At 41.0% G+C, this 24,868-nt stretch overlaps 1 protein-coding gene across 18 annotated transcripts in view; it reads left to right on the top strand.

Moving 5' to 3' along the window:
- mycbp2 (MYC binding protein 2) overlaps positions 1-24,868 on the top strand; it is a 61,313-nt gene that overhangs the window by 21,173 nt on the left and 15,272 nt on the right. For 4 of the 18 annotated variants that reach the window (XM_013911026.1, XM_013911022.1, XM_013911024.1 and 1 more), the window contains exons 17-56: positions 1,268-1,378; positions 1,757-1,861; positions 3,345-3,464; positions 3,574-3,655; positions 3,904-4,021; positions 4,185-4,543; positions 4,684-4,856; positions 5,327-5,452; positions 5,679-5,806; positions 6,018-6,109; positions 6,238-6,372; positions 6,503-6,586; positions 6,699-6,795; positions 6,883-7,075; positions 7,350-7,624; positions 7,806-8,027; positions 8,194-8,385; positions 9,428-9,634; positions 9,748-9,885; positions 10,369-10,547; positions 10,633-10,775; positions 10,865-10,965; positions 11,064-11,282; positions 11,386-11,608; positions 12,693-12,811; positions 12,933-13,020; positions 13,099-13,148; positions 13,263-13,435; positions 13,588-13,732; positions 13,848-14,054; positions 15,052-15,107; positions 15,180-15,295; positions 15,437-15,534; positions 16,548-16,664; positions 17,280-17,420; positions 18,634-18,711; positions 19,564-19,788; positions 20,736-20,868; positions 20,966-21,091; positions 23,172-23,351. In XM_013911026.1, the coding sequence (XP_013766480.1) occupies positions 1,268-1,378; positions 1,757-1,861; positions 3,345-3,464; positions 3,574-3,655; positions 3,904-4,021; positions 4,185-4,543; positions 4,684-4,856; positions 5,327-5,452; positions 5,679-5,806; positions 6,018-6,109; positions 6,238-6,372; positions 6,503-6,586; positions 6,699-6,795; positions 6,883-7,075; positions 7,350-7,624; positions 7,806-8,027; positions 8,194-8,385; positions 9,428-9,634; positions 9,748-9,885; positions 10,369-10,547; positions 10,633-10,775; positions 10,865-10,965; positions 11,064-11,282; positions 11,386-11,608; positions 12,693-12,811; positions 12,933-13,020; positions 13,099-13,148; positions 13,263-13,435; positions 13,588-13,732; positions 13,848-14,054; positions 15,052-15,107; positions 15,180-15,295; positions 15,437-15,534; positions 16,548-16,664; positions 17,280-17,420; positions 18,634-18,711; positions 19,564-19,788; positions 20,736-20,868; positions 20,966-21,091; positions 23,172-23,351 (5,874 nt within the window). The remainder of the gene's footprint in view (positions 1-1,267; positions 1,379-1,756; positions 1,862-3,344; positions 3,465-3,573; positions 3,656-3,903; positions 4,022-4,184; positions 4,544-4,683; positions 4,857-5,326; positions 5,453-5,678; positions 5,807-6,017; positions 6,110-6,237; positions 6,373-6,502; positions 6,587-6,698; positions 6,796-6,882; positions 7,076-7,349; positions 7,625-7,805; positions 8,028-8,193; positions 8,386-9,427; positions 9,635-9,747; positions 9,886-10,368; positions 10,548-10,632; positions 10,776-10,864; positions 10,966-11,063; positions 11,283-11,385; positions 11,609-12,692; positions 12,812-12,932; positions 13,021-13,098; positions 13,149-13,262; positions 13,436-13,587; positions 13,733-13,847; positions 14,055-15,051; positions 15,108-15,179; positions 15,296-15,436; positions 15,535-16,547; positions 16,665-17,279; positions 17,421-18,633; positions 18,712-19,563; positions 19,789-20,735; positions 20,869-20,965; positions 21,092-23,171; positions 23,352-24,868) is intronic. The other 14 variants (XM_013911033.1, XM_013911038.1, XM_013911023.1 and 11 more) reach the window with 13 other exon arrangements.

Genomic DNA, 24,868 nt, shown 5'->3' with positions numbered 1-24,868 from the left:
ACGTGATTCAGTTTATTTTGAAAAGTCTCAACAGGATCTTGAGCTTTATTGTGAAAGTTTATGTGGAAAATAAACAAGCGAACGGCAGAGCCACGCGATGGTTTTACCATCATTGTTGCTAACAACAACACATACAAACAGTCGCTTGTCCGTCTGTATTGTGGTTATATTAAATATAAGAGAAAGAGAGAACTTTAAGAAATTAATATAGCCACTACACTGACCATCAAAACAGTGAAAAAATATTGCTGTAAACAGTTTATTTGCAACACCACGAAACAAACGATAGCGTAAAATGAAACGATAGACGTTTTTATATCGTCATCCGATATATATCTTTATATCGAACAGCCCTAATAACAAGTGTACTAGTTTGTTGTCCTTGTTGTTTCTACTTTAGGATCAGTATTAATAATAAAGCCGTTCCTTTTGGTTTTTAAGAGAGGAAGCACTCTGTTTGCCAACTTAGAAATAGTGCTGCGGTATTTATAATTTGATATACATTTAAATAACCTGAGATTAAAGCGATTCATGTGTAGTCACTTCTGTTCTGTTCATTCTATATCCATAGTACCAAGTCTCAACCATTTTAATAAGAAGGTGATCAAAGAGTAGAAATCGGTCATAGATTAAAGTGCAGGTAAATGGGAATCCTGCTTTAATCACATTATCTCCAAATCTGTGCAAAGTATGAAATCAGATACATCGTCCATCATTAAACAACTCCCCATCTTAAAGGTCAGGGAAATGTAAAACAACTGGAGAGCTACTTGCGCTGGTTGTTGCGCCTTCATGAAAATATGCTCTTCTTTTATCCTCTATGCTCTGTCCTTCATGCAGTATATCCATCTTGGCTTAAACACCACCTGCATTGTTTACATTTCACTTAAAGCTGCAAAGACTGACAAATCATATGCATGTTAAAATCTTAATGCATATAGATGATGTGACTGTAGCAGCTATATGTTTAGCTGTACATACCTGAGAAAGATTGTCCAGGGCTTAATGTAAGCACTGTATGCTAAGCTTATGAAGGCATGGTGCTTATGCTACATGTCATAATGTTTGTTGCATTTGCTTGAATACATTGCGCACTTGTCACTCATCCTTGGTTATAATCCTTGTGTCGTGCAGAGTCGTTGCTTCTCCATCATGTCTCTCCATTATTCATTGATGTGTGTCTTGTTTTGTTCCGCCCTGCTTTGCCTTCCCTCCTCCTCCTGCATCCTGTCTGGGCTGGCTGTATCTGCGGCCTTTTTGTTTTCAGCTGTGCCTGTCCCTCCCCCTCCAGGAGTCAACATTGAGGAGCACATTCAGATCCGCCAGGAGGAGAAACGACAGAGGATCAATCGCCGGCATAGGTTGGAGGAGGGAAGAGGTATGATTCAGAGCTAGGGGACTAACTTTAATGAAGAAGTGTTTGCTTTGGGATGTAGAAAGGACACATTTCTGTGATAGACATTTCAAATAGGAGAGACTATGGAGATGGATGTAACAAATAGGCTTAACTGTATGTCCATCCTTTAAAAAAATAAAATAAAATAAAATAAAAAATCAAGTTTCAGGTTACTTACAGGTGCTGTTGTGAGCTTGGGTGTCGTGCCTTGGTGACTTCCCCCTTGCTTGTGTCTCTACTTTTATTTATTTAATTTTTACATTTTTTAGCATATGTGTATGGTTGTGGTGTAGTATTATCATGTGTTGTTTCCCATTTGTGAGCATTGTGCATGCATGTGAAAGTTTCTTTCTCCCCCAGGCCCCCTTGTTTTCCCCGGTCCCATTTTTATGAACCAGCGTGAGCAGGCCCTAGCCAGAATAAGACCCCTTCAGGCACTAAGGCATAAACGGGACAAGCACAAAGGTACTACGGTCTTCACTAACTCAACGGGTGCAGAGACACCCCTTTGACTTACCTCCCAATCTGGCTGTCCCGCCCACCTCCTCTCACTCTTTGAAGGCAGGACTCTTGTATCTTCACCAGGTCTCAAAGTTTTCATCCACGGAGTACGATGCAGTTAGTAAGACGAAGGTAGAAAGCTATGTCATTGCCTAACTGGATTTACCGTCACCCCCATAGCAAATAGATAAAGCTACTGCATTACAAGCAGAGACACTGGGGAGAGTAAGCTTTGACAGTTGACAAGTCTGACACATTTTAAATGTGAAACATTTCGTGGAAATGGCTTAGATGTGTCATCTTAACATTAAGCTTTGTTTGGACACTCATTGTTTGGACACTCAAATGTTGAAATTGTTAAGACATTAATCAAATAAGTTGAATATGGCCATATATTTGTAGGGGTTTTTTGTGGGTTTTTAAACTTTTTTTTTTTTTTTTTTTTTTTTGGAATAAAACATCACTTTCCTTTGGAAAAACAACTGCTGGATATGAAGATGGATCCTTGCTTCTTTTTTCCCCCCCCGCGTCTAACCAGCATAATCCTGGAGGACAGAGAACATAATATAATGTGACTGTTAAATACCTGTTGAACCCCCCCCTTCTTTTTTTTTATTAAGAAAAATGTCATTTGGCTGCAAAAATGTCAAATATATCACTTTGTGTGCAGATGTAAAGCAAAAAACTAATGATATGTGCCATCTAAAGACATAAGAAGCATAACTTGTCCCACTGGCACTAATCACTGAGTGGTTTATTAGTCTGTTTTGCTTTGATGTTTGATGTGCATTTGTAAGTGTAGGTCATTTAGGTTGCATCTAATAAGCATTTTTCTTCATGGTTTTCACAGGCATTATGGCAGTGCCTGGTTTTGACCTCCAAAACTGCTTTCATGTGCTTAAGATGTCATTTTAGGAGCACTCTTTTTATTCTCTAATATTAAGTGTAGTGACAATGAACTAATTTCTTAACCCCTCTAATTTTGGCACCATGAGCCAGTCAATATTTATTTTGGTCCAAAAAAACAAGAATCCTGAATATATTCTCAGTCACTGTACTCACTGTAATGCATGGCACTCCTCTATCCCAACCTCCTCCTCTCACACACCACAGCTGTGACCTCCTGCAGGGCTCAGGGTAAACCAGACTTCCTGTTAACTCATAAGAGACAAAAAAAAACCTCAATTTTTTTTCAAAACTGTTGGTAAGCTATAACAGAACTGGTTATCAAAAGCCTTTGTTATGACGGTGTGTCACTCCTTGCTATCGTTTTTTTCCCCCCTTTTCTCCCCCCTTTCTCCTTTCATTTTTTTAAGACCTCTTTTCCCTCCAGCTCTGTTTTTTCGAGGATTGTGCAGAGGCTTCCACCTCAGCGGTCTAAAGCTGCTACTAAACTTCACTCTCTGTTCTGTGCTCAAATGTGCTGACTTCAGTGTTTTCCTTATAGATGGTAGCAGTGAGCGTGGGGAGAAGGATGCTAGCAAAATTACAACCTACCCCCCGGGGGCTGTGAGATTTGACTGTGAACTGCGAGCAGTTCAGGTCAGCTGTGGTTTTCACCACTCAGGTGGGTGCTTTTCCCTCATAACAATCACTCGGTTAGATTTACCTTGATAATTATAGAAGTTGTTTAAAGCAACTAGTAAGAGTACAGTAATCGTCATGTTGGTTTACAGTGGTGCTTATGGAGAATGGAGATGTCTACACATTTGGGTATGGTCAGCACGGGCAGCTCGGACATGGGGATGTCAACTCCAGGTATTCTTGTCAGATGACCTTGTTTTTTCTTTAATGTGATAGATGTATGTTCAAGTGAAAGTAATTATTTGTTAGCCGTAGAATAGTTTCTGTAATTATCCCTGTATATTCTAGTATTATTTAAACATTAAATAATTATAGCAGAACAGACAAATGTCATGGGTATTAAGAGGGAAAACTACATTACAATCATACATTAACTGCAGTTTTGTGGACACACAAATTCATTTAATTTTTTCCCTGCTTAGGGGCTCTCCAACTCTGGTGCAGGCTCTTCCTGGTCCGAGTGTGCAGGTGACAGCAGGCAGTAACCACACAGCTGTTCTCCTCGTGGATGGGCAGGTCTTCACATTTGGCAGCTTCTCGGTGAGTAAACAGAATCTATTGCAATTCTACCGTAATGCAAAAGTAATCTTTTAAATGTAACAAATGTAACCTTTGTTTTAATCGGTCACGATTGCTTTTGCAAGTGCTGCAGATTTCTTTTGCACTTTGTTTCTGAAACTTAACACTCTCCTTGCTTTTCCAGAAAGGGCAGCTTGGTCGGCCAATCCTGGACATGCCCTACTGGAATGCCAAGCCGTCTCCCATGCCCAATATCGGTGCCAAATATGGACGAAAAGCTACATGGATCGGAGCCAGTGGGGACCAGACATTCTTGCGAATCGATGAGGCTCTTATCAACTCCCATGTCCTAGCTACTTCAGAGATCTTTGCCAGCAAACACATCATTGGCCTCGTGCCCTCCTCTGTGTCTGAGCCACCACCATTTAAATGCTTGCTTATCAACAAAATGGATGGAAGCTGCAGAACCTTCAATGACTCTGAGCAGGAGGACCTGCAAGGATTTGGCCTCTGTCTGGACCCAGTGTATGATGTTATATGGAGGTCAGTGTGAGGTCTATGCTTATGTTAACCAAGGGATAAGCTGGATTTCATCTCAACTCTTTGCTGCACTTTCATTAGTGCAGAAATATTTCTAATTGCTTGCATGTTTAATCCCTGTCATTATTTCCTCCTGCTTCTAGGTTCTTGCCAGCCACCAGAGAGATGTGGTGTTACAATGCAGTGATAGCTGATGCCAGGATGCCCTCTGCAACAGATCTGCAGGCTCGCTGTAGCATCCTTAGTCCAGAGCTTGCATTACCGTCAGGATCACAAGCAACCACCACTCGCTCTCATGGAGCCCTACACATCCTTGGTAATCCTTTACACTAGGCATTTACAGTGTCATATTGCTTATGGGCCTTATGATCTTTTTGTAATTACCTTTTATTAAATCATTGACTTAACTTCTCTGATGGGGCTTTAGCTTAGTCTATGTAGCTCCCGGGTGTTTCAAGTTTTAGCTGCTGTTCATTCAATATTATCCAATGTGATAGACTGGTTGTTAACAAGTTGGACTTAATATTATGCTTTTATAGAAATGTTATTCTGTATATAACTGTAGGATGTTAAGTTGTTTTTCTGGCTTTTTGTTTTTCCTTCTTTTTTTGAGTGAACTCTTATTGTTAGTTTTTCATGGGAGACTGTAGTATCACCTTTTAATCAGTTCAAGAGAAAACTGATTTGACCTCAGTCAAAGAAATGATGTGATTGCAAGAATGCTATGACCACTTCTGTTGATTGTCATTTGTTAGTAAGATGAACTATGCTGTTTTTTCCACTTAGGTTGCTTGGATACACTGGCTGCCATGCAGGAACTGAAAATGGGTGTAGCCAGCGCTGAGGAAGAAACCCAGGCCGTGATGAAGGTCTACTCTAAGGAGGACTACAGTGTTGTGAACCGCTTTGAGAGTTAGTTCTTGTTCATAAGTAATGACTGAAAGAGACAGGACTTGCACTGACTGATTGAAGGGATTAAGCAGCTGCCTAGTTTGATATATTGATGTTGATCTCATCAATATATCAAACTAGGCAGCTGCTTAATCTGTAACATTCAGTGAGGAAAAAATGCCATGGAAAGTAAGTGATCATCTTTGTGACCTTCATAACCTGACTGTTCCCTTATGCGATGTTGCAGGTCACGGTGGTGGTTGGGGTTACTCGGCCCACTCTGTGGAGGCCATCCGTTTCTGTGCCGACGCAGACATCCTGGTGGGTGGGCTGGGCCTGTTCGGGGGACGAGGGGAGTACACTGCCAAAATCAAGGTGTGCAGTCCCTTGAAATATTTTTACAAAAAAATGCTTTAATTGCATTGATGTGCAAGTTTTTGAAAACCATAAGTCAAAACAAGGTTATGTAGGATTTTGAAATTACTACCATAGGTGTATCTTATAGGGGTCTAAGGGTTAGTACTGGCAGTATTTTTCTTTTTTTTAAATTTATATAATATATTAATCAGTTTCTGTTGTTGTGCAGCTGTTTGAGCTTGGCCCCGATGGTGGTGACCATGAGACAGACGGTGATCTGCTGGCTGAGACTGATGTACTGGCTTATGACTGTGCTGCCAGGTATAGTTAATGTATTTGTGTGTATTTTTTGAAAGTGGTTTTAGCACTTAGTTTTGTGGCCATTTCAGTAAAGAAAATGTTGCAGAATCATTTTAAATGGCTTTAACTGATGGTGATCTTATTTTTAGGGAGAAATATGCAATGATGTTTGATGAGCCGGTGCTGCTGCAGCTTGGCTGGTGGTATGTGGCGTGGGCCCGAGTGTCTGGTCCCAGCAGTGACTGCGGCTCCCATGGGCAGGCTACCATCACCACTGATGATGGGTAAAACTGATTTACAGTCACCATGATAAATCAGTAGAGCTGATGGTTTATTTTTCTATATGTTACATTCTTTTACATTGCACATGTTGATTTTTCATGTGTCATGATTTGTGTTTTTCCTCCCATTTAGTGTTGTCTTTCAGTTCAAAAGCTCAAAGAAGTCAAATAATGGCACAGATGTCAACGCAGGTCAGATACCTCAGCTGCTTTACAGGCAAGTACTCTCATTTTGTTAAAAGTGGTGCATGTTTTTTGGGGGGTTTGTTAAATTTTTTGGTGCCTGTCCAATAAATAAGCTTTATTCTCTTTTCATATTTTAACGTTAGGCTTCCTTCAAATGATGGCAATGCATCTAAAGGCAAACAGCAAACCAGTGAACCAGTCCATATCCTTAAACGCTCATTTGCTCGTACAGTCTCAGTGGTGAGTACTTTCCAAGTGTCTCTCTGCAAGTTATGTAACAGGTCACTTAAAAAAAAAATTGAACAACGCTGTGTCATCTCGTTGTAGGAGTGTTTTGAGTCTTTGCTGAGTATCCTTCACTGGAGCTGGACCACCTTGGTTTTGGGTGTGGAGGAACTGCGAGGGCTGAAGGGTTTCCAGTACACCGCCACCCTGCTCGACCTTGAGAGACTGCGCTTTGTTGGCACATGCTGCCTTCGCCTGCTCAGGGTCTACATCTGTGAGATTTTTCCCATTGCAGGTAGGAACACAAAGCACTTTATCACTGACAGCATGATGACTGATAGATGGACGACGTCAAAGTCTTTCTTTGCAACAATAAAAGAGTCTTATTCAAACTGTTTACTATACATTAAACAAATGATATATAGTATGTACATAGATTTATATTTATAAAACAATTAAAAAGTTAGAAGACAATCAGTGATTGTGATATTTTTGTTTCTTAAAAAGTGCATTTTAGTTAAGCTGTGTCTTCTGATTACATCTCTTCTTTTCCCGTGTTTGATTTCTAGCCAGCACCAAGGCTGTGGTGGAGGAGTCAAGCAAGCTGGCAGAGTGCGTAGGAAAGACACGCAGTCTGCTGAAGAAGATCCTGTCAGAAGGCATGGACAACTGCCTGACCAAGCTGGACAATGACCCACAAGGCTACTTGTCTCAGCCTCTTACTTTGCTGGAAGCTGTGCTGCAGGAGTGCCACAACACTTTCACCGCCTGCTTCCACTCCTTCTATCCAACCCCGGCTCTGCAGTGGGCCTGCCTGTGTGATCTGCTCAACTGCCTGGACCAAGTATGATGATTTCATACAGCTTGTTGACACATTACAAAAAATCTTTTAGTTTTAGATGACATTTTACTGTACTTTCATTATTCAAACCCTTTTTCTACCTAACAATGTTCAGATAATTTCAGATGAAGGCTTAAAGAGGGGGGAAAAACTGACCTTCACCATTATTTTTGCTGTATTTCAGGATATCGCTGAGGCTAATTTCCGTACATCCAGCAGCCGTCTCCTGGCAGCCGTAATGTCAGCTCTGTGTAACACATCGGTCAAGCTGACCTCCATCCTGCCCATTGCTTATGATGGGGAGGTGCTGCTGCGTTCACTGGTCAAACAAGTAAGCACAGAGAATGACTCGGCCCTTGCTCACCGCTTCCCCCTGCTGGTGGCCCATATGGAGAAGCTCAGCCATGTGAGTTGGCACTGCGTTAATGTTTAGTTGTTTATCGATACAGTCAGTGGACATGTTGAGATAACTCCATTTGATCACTATCACATTCTCATCCAAATACCTAGATGGCCTATAAAAGAAATCAAAACAATCATATTAAGTTAGTAATATTGCTTCCACCTTTTAGACGGAGGAGAACCTGATGGGCATGACCAGTTTCCGGGAAGTACTAGAGAAGATGCTGGTGATTGTGGTGCTGCCTGTGAGGAAGAGTTTGAGGAGGGAGGTTGAACTGTTCTCACCACATTTGGTCTCCAACACCTGTGGCCTGCTGGCCTCCATCGTTTCTGAGCTCACCGCCTCTGCCCTGGGCTCTGAGGTAACTTAACGTGCTCTAGTAGCCATTGACCTGTGCTCCCACAGTACGCCTGTATGTGGGGCTACTGTTTTGGCTTTAAGCTATGGTCCTTGTGTGCGCTTGCAAAGCCCCACTCGCATTACCAGAAATTTCATCTGTACATGCTTATTGTTCTGGGCTTTGACAAAGCAACCTTTTTGATCACATTGATTTGTAGTTTTCAAAGGGATTTGATTTGCATCCCAGTCACTACAGTTCAGCCAACGTTTGAAAAGAAATCTGTCACTCGTGCATTTTCTCATTCTTTTTCTTTTGTCCTGTCTTGTGCCATATTCTTCATATTCTCAAGGCTCTATTGTTGTTGAAGTAATTTCTCTCAGTGACACACTATGTCCTTACTGCAGCTTTAAAAAAAAAAAACAGAGCTCAGAGCTTTTCTGTATTGTCTATACAGCATGCTGAGTCATTAGGTATGAGTGGCAGACATCTGTTGGCCTCCATCGTTCACACTCTACATTTAATTATTATCACACTCTTTTTATACTAATGTACTGCAGTCATGACTCTTTAGCTCCTGTTGCCATAGTAACGTTACTTGACAACTGCCCTCAACAACTACTTTTTTTTTTTTAACCCTCTCCCCCCAAGTCTGTTGTCACGGAAACTACTTTCTCCCCAGAGTACCTGGATAGGTCCCTCTGCAGCTGTGTCTGGTTCTCAGCAGTCACAGGCTGATATAAATAGTAGTTACTAATGCATACCAAGCATGAAATGGTTTTATTTCACTTTCATTTATTCTTTTCTGTGAATGCCTTTTGTATGTTTTAGCAACCTTTGAATTATTTACCTTTTCCATCCATCATTTACAGTGTTTGCTTGAACTCTGGACATTTGGAGGGTTTTGGTCATTTTACACTTTATTACGAGTATTGCTACCTAAAATTATGGATTGTGATTTTTTTTTATATATATATTTAAAAAAAACAAACATTTAGTGTCTTTCTATTTATCTTCGTCGTCACGTGTGTTTGGCTATATTTCTTAGTATTTCATCCTTTATTAGGTTGATGGGCTGAACTCGCTCCACTCAGTGAAAGCATCTCCGAACCGCTTCACCAAAACAAGCCAGGGCCGCAGTTGGAACACAGGCAATGGCTCGCCGGATGCCATCTGTCTGACAGTGGATAAGCCAGGCGTTGTGCTTGTGGGTGTCTGCGTATATGGAGGAGGGGGCATCCATGAGTATGAGCTAGAGGTGCTGGCTGATGATGTAAGTGACTGAAGATTTTTTGCTTTTTTATTTGTTTTGTGGTGCTGCTGAACTAGTTTCCAGTCAGTTGAATTATTTATTCTTGTGAATCTCTTTGTTCCCTCGACCTTCAGGCGCAGACAGAGCACCCAGGGGACTCTGCGCATTCTCACAGGTGGACATCTCTGGAGCTGGTGAAGGGCACATACAGCACTGACGATTCCCCTAGTGATATTGCTGAAATTCGCTTGGATAAGGCTGTGCCACTTAAGGTACATAAGCAGTATACGACCTGGTACATAAATGTGTTTGGCCCTAGTAACAAATTTCCTCTTTGTGACTGCTCTGTAGGGGGTGAATTTTTTTAATATATATTGATCTGTTTAACTTATGGTTAGCCTCGGAGACATTACATTATATTAAAGCTAAGTCATTAAACTAGACCTCTCAGCTGTGTTTCTGTCGTTAGTGCCTTCATGAGTGTTTTTAAGGCAGATATCTGACAGATAATATGGCTTGTGGTGCAGCTAATTGTATTTGAAACATTAGCGTGATACGCCCATATACTCTAAAGAAGGCCTTTAGCTTGGCCAAGCTAGCTGATAAATTGGCACTATATGCTCAAAAAAAAAGAGATAAAGAGGTGTCAACATGCAAAATGCCAAACTCAAGAATTTAAAATGACAGTACAGATTTTTATATACAGTCTATAGTTAAAAAGCAAATATTTATTTAATAAATTTACCGTGTTGCAGGAGGGGGTGAAGTATGCAGTGCGATTACGGAACTACGGTAGCCGGACGGCTAATGGGGACGGAGGGATGACCACAGTGCAGTGCTCCGATGGTGTGTCCTTCACCTTCAGCACCTGCAGCTTGAGTAGCAATGGGACCAACCAGACCAGAGGACAGATCCCACAGATTCTCTATTACAGGTATGCATAAAGCTAGCATCTTGTAATTGCTTGCATCAAAAGTTGTTTTTGTTTTTTTTCTGACTTAAGTGTCTCATTGTTGAAGGAGTGAGTATGATGGGGACCTCCAGTCTCAGCTGCTGAGCAAAGCCAATGAGGAAGACAAAAACTGTAGCAGAGCTCTGTCTGTGGTCAGTGCTGTGGTTAGAGCTGCAAAGGATCTCCTTCACAGGGCATTTGCTGTTGATGGTAAGCATAGCAAATTTTACACAGCTATTACAAAAACATTGGTTGCTTGTATTTCGGCCTTTCTTCATTTTGTCCTTTCTTGTCTCCAGTGGATGATATTCCTGAGCTTTTAAGCTCTTCTAGCCTGTTCTCGATGCTCCTGCCCCTCATCCTGGCCTACATAGGCCCCGTGGCTGCATCTGTACCAAAGGTATTAGTTCACACTCAGATGGTTTACCTGTCTTCTTAAAATACCACATTTCTCTCTGGTGTAGCACTGCAGCTAACTGCTTGTTCTTTCACATCCAGGCTGCTGTTGAGGTGTTTGGTTTGGTTCAAGAGCTGCTACCCGCTGTCTCTGCCCTGAACCAAAAATACGCCCCACCCACCTTTAACCCAAACCAATCCACAGACAGCACTACTGGCAACCAGCCTGAACAGGGCCTCTCCGCTTGTACCACCTCTAACCATTATGCAGTAATTGAGAGTGACCACCCTTACAAACAAGCTGGGGTCACTCAGTACAGGGTAAGGCATCTCTTGCCATGCTTACTGGTTTTAAAATGTGTTAAGAGAAAATTCTAGAATTTTAAGTTGCAACTGATTTCCCTTGTGTTTCACCATGCTTCAGGTATCATTCCCGGACTGCGTCCGCTGGACCACGATTGAGTTTGATCCACAGTGTGGCACTGCACAACCAGAGGATGTCCTGCGTCTGCTAATCCCAAGCCGAACACTCCACTTGTCTAACCTAAGTGCCAAACCCTTGATCCACGACACCATCAACACCTGGACTGAGCTCAAAAAGTTCTCAGGCTCAACAGGCTGGCCAACCACTGTCCTCGTGCTGCCAGGTGAAAACAAACAAGCAGACCAACCCCAACAAAACAGCAGGATAGCAAGTTGACATTTATTGGACAATAAGCTACAACAGTGTTATTGAATCTCAATAAACTCCAATGTTTCTAAACCAAGAGGCTTAGAAAAGCCAATATACACTAGTGGAGTCAATGGGAAACTCTGAACTAAACTAATGACCACCGCATTTTGGTTAATCTTAGGGTGTAATACAGAAATGTACAATAGGCACAGATGTTTATATAACATATAAATAGTGTTATTATTTATATTACAATTATTAGTACCTTTTGGTAGACACAACCTTTGACAGCTTTTGTTTTCTAATCTTATTTCATTTTAACGTATTTAAAGCAAGTTTGGCTGATGAATGATGTAAAAAATTTAAACTGGTCAGATTGTATATGACCAATATTTTTTTTTCATTTAACAAAACTAAAGCAATCAGTTATGAACATTATTGAATTAGTAACAAAAGTTATGCATCTGTCCTTTATGACTGGCATAATATTTCATCGCCAGTGACCTTTGTTCAAAGCTCATGTGGTGTATCAGCCTCTGCGCTACAGTGGTATTATTCTTTGCAGGATTATTATATTTCTGCCATAAGTCTTTAGTGGTTAATGAACTTCCTCAAGGCAGCGGAGTGAAATGTTGCCCTGGATCGTGCGTTACTTTCGACAGAAGGGAACTCCAGGCTGGAAGACACCTAAAAAAAACTTGTATACCACGGCATCCACAGAGGCAGAGACAATGCATATTCTGTAGGAGGACCAGTATTCTTTGTTTACTGTGAGAGAGCTAGCAGCATTTTAATGAAATCTGTTGTATACTTAAGTATGAGCTCTGATTGAGTAGTGACAACATTCTTAATCCAACATATGTTCATGAAGCCAGCTGCAGCTCGTTGATGATAATTGTTGGCATCCTTTGTGTACTTTATTCTACTTAATGATGCTTCACTGAGCCACCTGCCGCAGCAGGCAGCCATTAGTTTACAAATTATTGTTTTTACAGAGCTCTGCCTAACTGTCTCGTGTTAGATGCATTACTGTGTATTTCTGCTCTATCTGTTTCCAGGAAATGAAGTGCTCTTTTCACTTGAAACAGCCTCAGATTATGTGAAAGATGAGAAAGCCTGCTTCTACGGCTTTAAGTGTGTGGCTGTGGGATATGAATTCAACCCCGGTCCTGATGAGGTACAGATGCTCTTCAGTGAATTGTGCCACCCACCCTGAGCCTGTAGTTTTACAGCACTTTGTATGTCCTCTGTAAAAAAAGTAATAAATACCTTTCTGACAGATGTTTTGTAAATTTCAGGGTATTATCCAACTGGAGAAGGAGTTGGCCTACCTGGGTAGTGTGTGTGCTGCGGCTCTAATGAAGAAAGACTTGGCCCTTCCTATAGGTACAGAAAAAAGTAAAATCAGTGCATTTGAGGCAGCCTTTTGCATAACTCGTATAATCATGATTTAATTTTTTGTAGGCAATGAGTTGGAGGAAGATCTTGAGATTCTTGAGGAAGCCTCTCTTCAGGTATATTGTCTTTTAAGTTAAACCTTCCCTGATAATTTATTTAAGTAAAAAAAGAAAAAAAGAGGAAGCTATCTCTACTAAGCACTTAACTTTCGAAACTTTGTTGCCACTCAGGTGTGTAAGGCCCACTCAGGGATCCTTGGGAAGGGTCTGGCCTTGTCTCACTCTCCCACCATCCTGGAGGCCCTTGAGGGGAATCTACCCTTGCACATCCAAACCAATGAGCACTCCTTCCTTGAGGACTTCATCACCTGTGTGCAGAATTCAAGTGGGGGACGTCTGGCTAGGTATGCTTCCATCCTTGGATGAGAAAGCAAAATTCAAAATGAATGAAAATTACCTCAGAAGAAAATTATTCATATTGAATTTCAATTCTTTGAGATAAATAATACTTGGGCTGTTACTACATATTCGTTCCCTCTTTGTTTGACCAATGCAGATGGCTACAGCCAGACTCTTACGCAGATCCTCAGAAGACATCCCTGATTCTGAACAAAGATGATATACGCTGTGGGTGGCCAACCACTGTGGTGGTTCAGACCAAAGACCAGTATGGGGATGTGGTGCATGTTCCTAACATGAAGGTCAGGAAAACTCTTAAAAGAAAAAAAGAAACAATTATGTAATTGTGTCTCAAGTGCCAAATCTACAAAAGTAGTTTACTGAATTTGTCGGTCACCGTGTTTGTTTTGTTTGTAGGTGGAGGTGAAGGCCGTACCTGTTTCACAGAAAAAGTCAGTGCAACCAGAAAATGTGAAGAAGTTGCAGCGACTACCTGGAAGCTGTTCCCCTTCTTCCTCTGGACCCGACCTAACCTTTGGAGGTTTGCCAGTGCCCAAGTTGGAAGCCACCTATGAGCCCATGATTGTGAAAGAGGCTCGGTACATTGCTATTACCATGATGAAGGTCAGCATCGTGTAACTGGGGCGCCACTCGCTACCTCACCTGTGTATATTAGCCTGTTGCAGATTCTGTAGCTCAGGTTGGAGCTGGGTGGTTAGATTCTGAAATACAACATTTAACATTTGGTAACATTGAATAATAATTATTTTAAAAACAGAGCTTCGTTAGAAATGGCTAAAGAAGATAATAACAATATACTGGGAAATTTAAAAAAAATCTGAATACACCTGCCAGTGAGTACAGATGTAAGCTGAAAAAAAAAAATGTTCCACATAAATGTGTATAAATGGATGCGTATGGCCTGTAGCTTGAAGACTGTAAAAGCTCCATGTTATTCTAATCCATTTACTGTGTATGATAATGAGAGAAGGGTGTTACAGGGCTTAGAAATTCTTCCACCAAGTGGTTCAGATTAGAGTAGCATTGACAGACTTTTACTGAAGGACGGCTTCTGTGTATCTGAAGAGGATAAAAAAAAAAAGTCAAAAATGAATGGCTTACCTTGGGAGTGACAGCCTTTTAGTTTGCTATATAAAACATTCAAAAAGCTGGTTGTGCATTTTTGTTGCATGGTAGTAATGGAAAAAAGTGCTCCTTTGCCATCAATCAGAGGCTAGTCACAAGGCTGGTGTTCATGCTCTCCAGCTTATGATGTACTTAAATGGAAAGCCTGTTTCAGTAGCCCAACTATGTCACTTTGAAGAAAGCTAAAGTCAAGCTCACGGACAACTACAGAAGCTGAATTAAAATTACAGTGTGCTACTTTTTCTTTCAGTTGTTGTAGCGTAATCCATTAATGAATATCTGATTGGTGCCTGTCTTTCAATTAACCAAACAGTAGTTACACTAAGTGTAAAGAGGGGAAAAAGGCAAATTGTTGAACCCATCATGAGTTTGTATCATAGATGGGGAATGTGACTTGACTTTAAAAAAAAAAAAAAGTGGGGGGGAAACTAGTGTATTTGCTGTTGCTCTTACGTTACATCTGTGTCTGTTTTAGGCATATGAAAACTACTCCTTTGAAGAGCTGCGCTTTGCTTCCCCCACCCCAAAGAGGTAAGGCGGTGCAGAAAAAAGAACAGACTTTCCTAGGAGACGCAGTCTACTTATTGTTCATTGCCCACACAGACCCAGCGAGAATATGCTCATCCGTGCCAACACTGATGGCACCTACAGTGCCAATTGGACTCCAGGAGCAGTCGGCCTCTATACGATCCACGTCACCATCGATGGCATTGAAATAGGTAATTCAGTCTAAACGCGTGTTCAAAAAGCTGGTGCGTTCTCTTAAGTCTTTCCCCATAGAAGCATGAAATTTATGTGGAGGCAATAAATTTCTTGTGAATTTACAAAGTCGAGTTGTAAATCCTTTTTAAATCATTTAGATGCTGGTTTGGAGGTAGAAGTCAAAGACCCTCCCAAAGGCATGATACCACCTGGGACTCAGATGGTCAAGCCAAAAGCTGAGCCTCAGCCTAGCAAGGTGAGTTTTTCTTTCAGTTGACCAACTAGGACATGAACATGAACATTACCATGCCTGCAGTCATCCGGCAAATGCAACTCAACAGAGATGGCAACAGGATTTCCTGCCAGCACCAAATTCTAACGGATTGAACCAGCTGCTTTATGCAGTATGTTGACATCAGTTTCATCAGAAACACAGAGATCCTTTTTGACCTTTTGAAAAGTTTTTTTTTTTTGTTGTTGTTAGTATTTCAGTTCATACTGAGAATTGTATATCACCTCTGTGTAGCTTTTGGCTGTTTGCGCCTCCTCGTTTGGTTTGCTCTGCTGACTAATGATTTGCTGGTTCATAGGAAGCAATGAACCTCAGTCCAGTCAAAGATATTTTGGTCACAAAGTAAACGAGCAAATAAATCCAACTCTTTTATAATGCCACGGTAGATTTCGGTGTGATGTCCTTTCTTTTGTGATGCCTCTAACTAGATGAAGACAAACATTAAGTCTGAGCACTGTGAGTCTGGTTGTTAGGTTCTATCGTGCATGTATACAGACTGTACGTTGACGAGTACTTGTATGGTGTAGGAACTGGAAATTGCTTCAGATGCAGAAATTGCATCTACCTGATGTTATGCACGTTGGGGTCATCATCATTTTGTGGCCTTTTGAGTTTTGAAATCTATAATGGGGGAAACAAGCAACAATGTGTGCCTTTTTCAATCACTTGTGTATACTCCTTTTGGACATGTTTTAAAAGTTTTGTTTTGATTTTTTTCTTCATGCATCAGTGTAGATAACACACAACAAACTTCATAACAGGTGCTAATGAAATGAAGCTCCTTAAGATTGGTCATCTTTTGCTGTGTGTATGCTTGTACTTGGAAGCGGGCTTTGTCTGGATTAAAGCATGCGATCTATCACTGTCAACTGCTTTCTCCTTTTTCTTTTCCTACTGCTCTTATTGACTTTATTTTTCTCCTTTCTGTTCTTTACCCCTGCCGCTCACGGTCTCCATCTCCCCTCTGCTTCTCTCAGGTCCGCAAATTTGTATCCAAGGACAGCGCAGGCCTGCGTGTGCGTAGTCACCCCTCCCTGCAGAGTGAACAGATAGGCATAGTGCATGTCAATGGCACCATCACTTTCATTGACGAGGTAATTGACTTTAGAGCAGGCAGAAGACCTAGTATACTATGTGGAACACCAGGGTCCACTTTTGTTCTGTTTCTGTGTTTCTTCTTGTTTGAATCAATAAGAGCCGACTCATAATTATTGTAAAATCTAGAGGTTTTTTTCTAGATTAAAGTAATTTTGAGTCTTTTTACTCTTTTTACATGATTTCTGTAGTTTCTTTGTAATTACCTCTTTCAATAATGATTACTACTTCATAAATTTGTTGCTCTTTATGTTGCTTATTGCTCTTGCAAGGCACTCTGAGGCTCCATAAACAGCTTGAACACCATCCTCATGAATCCAAATGAGACGATGAATTCTTAAATTACTACGCACTTTATAACTGCAATGTAATGTGGCATGTATTGACTGTATTTGTCAGCCCTGCACAATATCTGCTCTCATCTTTTGTCGTTAGTACCGGAAACATTCATGTAATGTTTCACCTGCATCCTGCTTCACCATGAGCGTGGCGTTATCTAATTACTTTGGGCAGCCTCAGAGATGCCGTGCGTATGTATGAGGGCACTCCCCTCCTACTTCCCTAGTAACAGGATGGCATGCCTTTGCTCTACTCTGTTGCTTGTTTTCCCTTAGATCCACAATGATGATGGTGTGTGGCTCAGGCTCAATGATGAAACTGTAAAGAAGTATGTTCCCAACATGAATGGGTACACTGAAGCCTGGTGCCTCTCTTTTAACCAGCACCTGGGCAGGAGCCTACTGGTCCCAGCCGACGTAAGTAGAAGGCGGCCTGCTGAGTAGCCTGTCTCCGTTTACGATTAGAGGCTCCTGCACTGTTTATTTTGGGGAAGAGCTCATCTGTGTTGTTTAATGATGACGGCTTTTCAAGGACTTACCTGGGTTTGTCCTTGAAGCATGGTAAATCATCAGAGTATCAGTGTACCTGCTGGGGTGTTTCTTGTGCATGGAATATCTCGGTATGAAACTTTGACTAACACACTGTGCAAAGGAACAGCAGCTGGAGTGTGCATGCATTAACTCACGTTTGAAGGCAAAAGGTTTACTGTTACATGACCATCATGTGTTTAGCTGTGGACTCTTGGCTCACGTGGTGAGGCGGTATATGTTTAGTGCATTAAAGTAAACCCCAATGCAGGGCCGGTCAGACAAGGAAAAATGTAGTGAAAGAGCACTTGTGTGCTGTTTGCCTTTGCTTATTCTGCACTGTTGAGTCTTCATTTACTCATCGCTTCTCACTCACAGTTCATAAAGAGTTGCTCACTGCAGCATGTGATGGCAAGGAGTTCCCCCCCCACACATTTTGCTCCATGCCGCAAAAACCACCCTAAAAGTGCCACTGACTCAAATGGGTCATTCAACTGGGTATAATTCAAGAAATTGATGCCGTTTTAAATGGGAATGTATCCAAAGATGGTGGTTTTCTGTCATGAAGCAGTCACTGGCCTGTGAAAGGTTTGAGTGGATAATTGTACCTCTACTTCTCTGTAACTCCACCTCTGCATTGGGATGCAGTGCTAGGAGGCTTCCATGTCTGGTCTCTGTCTGAACAGCATGACACACTACATCATCCAAATGGGGAATTTTTTTGGAAGTTTCTTTTCTATATGTCTTTATTTTTACTTTTTTTTTAAAAAGTCATTTGGTCATGGATTTGGACATAATTGCATATAAGGTGTTGGGAGTGAATTTTCAGTGCCCTGCAACATTTTTTTTTTTCTTTGTATGTTTTGTTTTGTTTTGTTACTGCTTTTAATTCTGCACTCATTGGCTTATTTCAGTGCTCCACAACTAACTGGCCTGTCTGAATCTGTCTTCCTAACTTGACTTATCCTGGAAAATCCACAAGAGCCAAGAGCTTTTTTTTTTTTTCTTCCAAAAAAATACACTAGAACCTCCCCTTTCCCGTTTTTCTCTCCTTTCTTGAGTCGTCTACTGTTTCTTGACTGTTTTACAATTTGTTGCTCAGAATGTCTTTAATGCTAGCCAAGGAGTCAGGGATATCGGCTTTTTGTCATGGACCCCCTTAACTATATTCCCACCACAGGTGAGTTGTGTGAAGGAGGGAACATAGTTTGACTGCCCCATAGCCTATCGCCTGTTTCTTTTCTTGTATCCTCGAACACCTTGTGACTTTGTAGTTGTCCCACAGTGTGAATTTGAGGTATAAGAGGTCAAACTGTATTTGCATGGTTGTCTGTACCGTGATAATACATCATATCGGTGGCTACTGAAGACTCTGCAGTGATCACATTTAGGATTAATAGTAATTGTTTGTATTAAAGCTTGTTTGTTGCATGGAGATGAAGATAATAATGTTCAGACTGTTGCATGAGGTCTTGTTTGAAAGGCTTGCCATATCTAGTCCTGTTTCTGTGTGTGCCATAGCATGCCCCCCTTTAACTGAAAATGAGAGCATTTTATTTAAGTTGTTGGTTGTTTTTAACTGGATTACTAAAATGCTAAAGTGAGTGTTTGTCAATTCTTTGTGGTTGAACAGTGTATTTTTAATATCAGGGGCAAATTGCTGTATGATTTTACTGTGACGACGGATACACTTACTTCCTTTCCAGTTTTGTGCCAAGCTCAGCTGGCTGGCTGCTGTGTGCAGCTTCATAGTTAGTGAACGGATAAGTGAGTTGCATCGGTTTTGTCACTGAACCGTTGGTTTTAAATAAAAAAGCAAATATGCTATTTGAGACCTTAAAGATGGCACTTAATACACGTAAAGAGGGCTGAACTGCATGGTTTTTACAGCATTTCCCTGTGAGGCTGCTAAGTGCTTTTCACCTTCACATTTCTGGGCTTTGTAGTCTGAGCCCTGTGCTGGTCTTGAACATTTTTGCAGCCTATTTTATTGATGTGCACTGACTCTAATCCATGCTCTTAACTCTTGCAGGAGGTCAGGGGCCAGTTGGAGGAGAACATAAAGGAGGTGAGCAGCTGCCCTTCCCACGAGGCCCCCATTCGGGTGCAGAACAGAGCAGGGCAGGGCGGCGGTCCGGGGCTTTATAAGGTAGTGAAGACCGGCCCCTCTGGTCACAACATCAGAAGCTGCCCAAACCTTAGGGGTATCCCCATTGGAATGTTAGTTCTTGGCAACAAGGTCAAGGCCATAGGCGAGGTACGCACTCACCCCAAATAATCAAATGTGTTTTCTGTGGCTGGAGCTCAATTATTCAGACTGCTTGGATCAAGCTATACTGATTTTTAGTAGATTTTGGCCTTCAAATCTAATCTCTCTTTCAAAGGGGAATACATGAGCTGCTTCTGGGTGTGTGTGTGTTCTCTATCTTTCTACCCATTGCTGTGGCAGCAACAATTTTCTGCTTGATTGACTAATTCCAGTTTGTCTATGAATCCACTGCAGTTTCAGGGTGTCACATTCAGCTGGCTTGAGGTCTCTCAGTGGAAGCCTAATCACAAAATGCTGGAGCCTTTCTGTGCCTTGACTGTACCTTTCCTGCTCTTGTAATGATTTTTGTCAATATAAGAACCGAAGTTATTTCTTGCCTGGCGATGTGGAGCCTCTCCTCTTTTGGTTATGACCTGTCATTGGCTGCGGTGGTGGTGTGTCATGCTGTTCAGTAGTTTCCTGCGCCTCTACTAGTGTGTGTGTGGATCTGGGAGATGCTGCCTGCACATACTAATACTTTCATCTGTTTGTGTGTTTTCTGATTTGTTTTTTGATTTTCCAAAATGATAATATTTCAGGGAGTTGAGAAAACACAGCTTCATGCATTTACCTTTCAATAAACTAGCCCTTAGAGTAAGTTTTGTTTTTATTTATTTATTTATTTTTTTAATTTCAGCTCATCAGTTTTGTCTAGCTGTGTCTGCTAATACACCAAATTAATTTATTGTGATCTGCTGCTCTATATTCTGTATGTGTCAGTCAGCTGGGATGAATACTTGCATGTCAGTGAACCTTTTGTATGTGGTGGATACGGTGGATGTAGGGTGGGTGAATAAGAAAATTGACTGCAGCTGATTTTGAAAGTGGATTCATATGTGCTGTTTGTGCGTGTGTGTATGTATGAGCATGGATAAATAGTGTTGCTTATGTATCAGGTGGTCAACTCAGAGGGAACCTGGGTACAGCTGGATAAGAACAGTGTAGTGGAGTTCTGTGAGAGTGATGAAGGCGAGGCCTGGTCACTGGCCAGAGACCGTGGTGGAAACCAATACCTTCGCCACGATGATGGTAGGTGGCGTGGCTGATTAAACGGTTTCTAACCCAGATTTAAGCCCTCCTAATGCCAGATTATGATGAAACAATGTTATTAAATTGACTTTTTCAGAGCAAGCATTGCTTGAGCATGGGAACCAGACCCCGCCACCCAGCCCTTTCTCTGTGCAGGCCTTCAATAGAGCCTCAACTTCAAATGGAGCACAGGGCTTTGACTATGGCATCTCCAACAACAAAGGTAAGGTCAGCTTGGAGTAGAGTTAACTTTACAAAAATGCATCATGTGCAGATCACCTTTCCAAGATATAAATTCTCTTTGCTTCCTTTTCTTGTTTATCTTGTACTTTATTGTAACAAAGGCATCAGGACTTTTAGTTGCTCTTCTCACTAAAATCCTTTCAAATAAACCATTACTCACCAAACGCCACTCTTTGCGTATAAAAATGAAACAATTTAATTCATTTTTGCTATGCAGATATGTTGCTTTATCAAATTTAATTTGTTTATAACGTCAAAAAAAGCCGAAATTTGCAGTCACAGTGTATACTAGTATCAGACCTTAGTTTCAGTGATGCAGTTGGAGTCGGTCGGTCTTTTCAAATCACGGGCGCCATCTTTCATCTCTTTTTGTTGTGCATGCTTTTTATTGTGTCTATCTTTTGTTATTTCATGCCTGATATTTCTGCATTGTCAGGCATAAATTTGCTTGCATGGGCCAGTCAGTGTGCCCCTGGTCATTTGGGCTACTAGGGGCTTTGTTTTCAATGTTTGTTTGCAATGTTTTCTACAATATATTGCCAAATACTGCAAACATCACCTAATTAAAGTCAGTGTTTCTGCTACCAAAGTAGCAGGGTTTTTTTTCAAATGGCTTTGCTCTTTCACAAAAAGGAGGTTGCCCCGTTAGGATTCTTAGTCATGCGAATCATGGAACTCTGGTTATGTTATGCACAATGATTGAAGTTGAAGGTTGTTTTACTTGTCTAGATGTCAGATGCAATAAATCTGCAACTCTAATGCTCCTGCATAATGCCTTTGCTATGCAGATTGTAAACACATTGTCAAGCTTTCTTCTCTAAATGTCTGTTGGCAAGGAGTGCCTATGGATTACCGTTATACTTGGATGAAGTTAAGACTGGTTGTAATGTGGAGAAATGGATGTAGTTGCATCCTTTTAACAGGGGCTTGGGTAATCAGTGGTAGTTTGTCGTGAATGTTTGTATTTACCTTGACCTGAAAAATCCTTCCCATTTACACAAAGTACATAGTCAACCAACCTGTAGAAGCGGTGTTAAATCTGTAATTCAATACAGATTATAAAAATAATAAAGTGGCGCTGAAAATATTTACTGAAACATAGAAAATGTGCGTGGAAATGCACATCTAGAATAAATACTCAACTAATACAAGCATGTCCACCTCGATTTTACAACTCGTTCATGAGTTGAAAGCCCCCACTGAGGCATCTAATGGAAAGTCTGAATCACTAGCCACCTCTGGGTTTGAGTTTTCATGCTGTGAGGCGGCATTGTGAGTGGGCTCTGAGTGTGCAGGACAGAGAAACCTTAAAAAAAGAAATGGTGTGCTGATGGTTATCAGCCCTCACTTTACAATGTATTTTATAGACATTTACAAAAAAACCTCTGGGAATATGTATCGACCAAGTTTTGCAGCTTGGTGCGCAGTGAAACCTTTCACTAAGGAGAAGCTATCCAGTGAGATTTTCCCAAGATGAGGATCTTGGAACTTCTTGTGAGGACATGCAGGTTTTTTGTAAGACTGAGCCCTAAAATAAAAAGAACAATATACATTTTCCATAAACTGTCAGGAAAAGGGAGGAAGTGCTGTGGTGAAAAAAAGTACAATTTGTTGTTGCTAATAGGAATAAACCATCTGTAGTTGCTGGAGTTATCTGGTAGAACATACCCTGTACTGGGCAGATTTTTAAAGTAACCAATTTGATTTTTTCCCCCCCTTCAATAAAAAACTTGTTGGGAGTTGTAGTTTCTTCCTTATATACTTCTTGGCTTGTCTTTTTTTATTTATTTTTTTAAAACCTAGGACCATACTAGAACTTTTTGTGCTCAGTTCATCCAGAATAGTATTAAGCCCACTTAGGCTTCATGCTAGTTTCCCAACTCCATCTATGAACACGACTGCTGGGACTCCGGATGCCCATAATAACTCCTCCTCCTCCTGGCCGATGATTGAAATGATTGATAAGAAAAATAGGTGACTGACCTACATCCCCCATTTAGAATCCTTAAACCATAGTAAAAGCTTTAGTTTGTCCCCTTCCTCTGTCTCCATGTTTGCAGGTGACCGGTTGAGTGCCATACTGAATTCCATTCAGTCTGGGCCCTTCCTCTCAGCAGCTCCCTCCTCCTCCATATTTGAGCAAGCTGCCCAACCTCCCTCCTCTTCCTCCCTTGTCCACAGCCCATTTGTGTTTGGACAATCCCCCTCCCAACTGTCTCAGCCACAACCACAGCTTCTGAGTAAGTCTGTCCAGCTTTCTGACAGCGCTTGCTAGCACAGATTTTGATCCTTTTCCTCCCAACTTTTCGTTTCATGGAATTGTAATCTGTTTTTAATTTATCTGTACTTTTGGGGGAGAACAGGATGATATGTGACACATATCGGCACAGTTGTGTTGTACGGTGCAGAAATATCCTTAACAAGCCGACAAGTCTATTCCATGCTTAAATCTTGTTTCTTATAAAAAACAGGTGACATGACCTTTAAATAATCCATGAGTTGGTACTTTCACTTGTTTTCTAAGCAAGATTTCAAACATTAATAGACTCTATATCCAAGTCAACGGGATATTTTTGCCATGCGCTCAAGTAATTGGCCAAGTTGCTTAATTTTCTGCTTGCTGTGCTTGCTCTCTTGTTTAGCGTGCCTTTTACCCTGTTCTTCATCTGCTTCATTGCTGCTTTGAAATGAAATCTGCATCTTCCATCCTTTAGTAACAGCTTGTTTCACTTTCACCTCAAACAGCCCAGGCTGTGACAGAAAATGCAAACAGAAGTCTGAACACTTGTTTGTTTATAGCAATTATTAGGTTTGGGGGGGATTTTGTTTGTTTGTTTTAAACAATGAACGGCTTAAACAAAAAAAATTAAATAAAAATCAGCTATTAACTAATGATATTTTACGTATACCAAGTTTGCGCTTGAAGTGGATAATTCAAAATTTTAAAAGCCCTGCAATTCAAAAGACACTGTCTTGTAACACCATCCAAAATCAGTTCACTTGTCTCTAATATTTTCTGCCTGTGTAGCACCCTTTCTCCCTGTTGGTCCTTTCCTCTGCTCTACTGCGTCCTGTGTACTTGTTGTTGTTGTTTTTTGTTGTTTTTTTAATCTGTTATCTATTTGTTACGGAGCCCTGAAGATGTCATGGAGAGCAGGGAAATGTTTTTGTTCTTTTAATGCTCAACTTCTTAATTTATGTTCTTGTTTTAGTATACTAGCAGTCTTCCAACCTTCAATAATTTTATAGTGGCCACCTTTTCTAAATGAAACTAAATAAATAACATTACTGAAAACACTGTATCAACTCAGATGGATGTACTATGAAGGAAGTTCAACAAAGTCAAGCTTTCTTTGCGTGAGCTGGCTTGACGAAACCTAAAACCCCAGTCGGAGATGAGTTTCATGACCATGGTTATCACGCGTCTGTTATGCTGGATTTTCTGCTTCATGTTCTGTCTTCACATAAAAAGGGATGTTTTGTATAAGAATATTTCCTCTTGGGAAATGCATGTACCTTCCAAAGACAGTGCATTGCACAGTGCTGTAACTTTATGGCTGGGCTTCATTCATGATGATAAGGTGTAGGCTAAGAAGTTGCATTTGCCAAGTAGAGAATCTTGTACTTTAAAACATGCTGAAAATGAAAGAACTGGTTAAAACATGGCACTTTCAGTTGACCAGGTTAGGTTCAGCATAAGTTACCATGGTGATTTAGCCAGGTAAAAAGTGGATCACTTTCATGATACTGAAAACTC

This window comes from Pundamilia nyererei, unplaced genomic scaffold (genome assembly GCF_000239375.1).
Source record: "Pundamilia nyererei isolate P.nyererei 1_Seehausen unplaced genomic scaffold, PunNye1.0 scaffold00055, whole genome shotgun sequence".
In the NCBI taxonomy this organism is placed as follows: domain Eukaryota; kingdom Metazoa; phylum Chordata; class Actinopteri; order Cichliformes; family Cichlidae; genus Pundamilia; species Pundamilia nyererei.
Note: the sequence above shows the minus strand (reverse complement) of the source record. Positions and strands in the feature narration are given on the sequence as shown.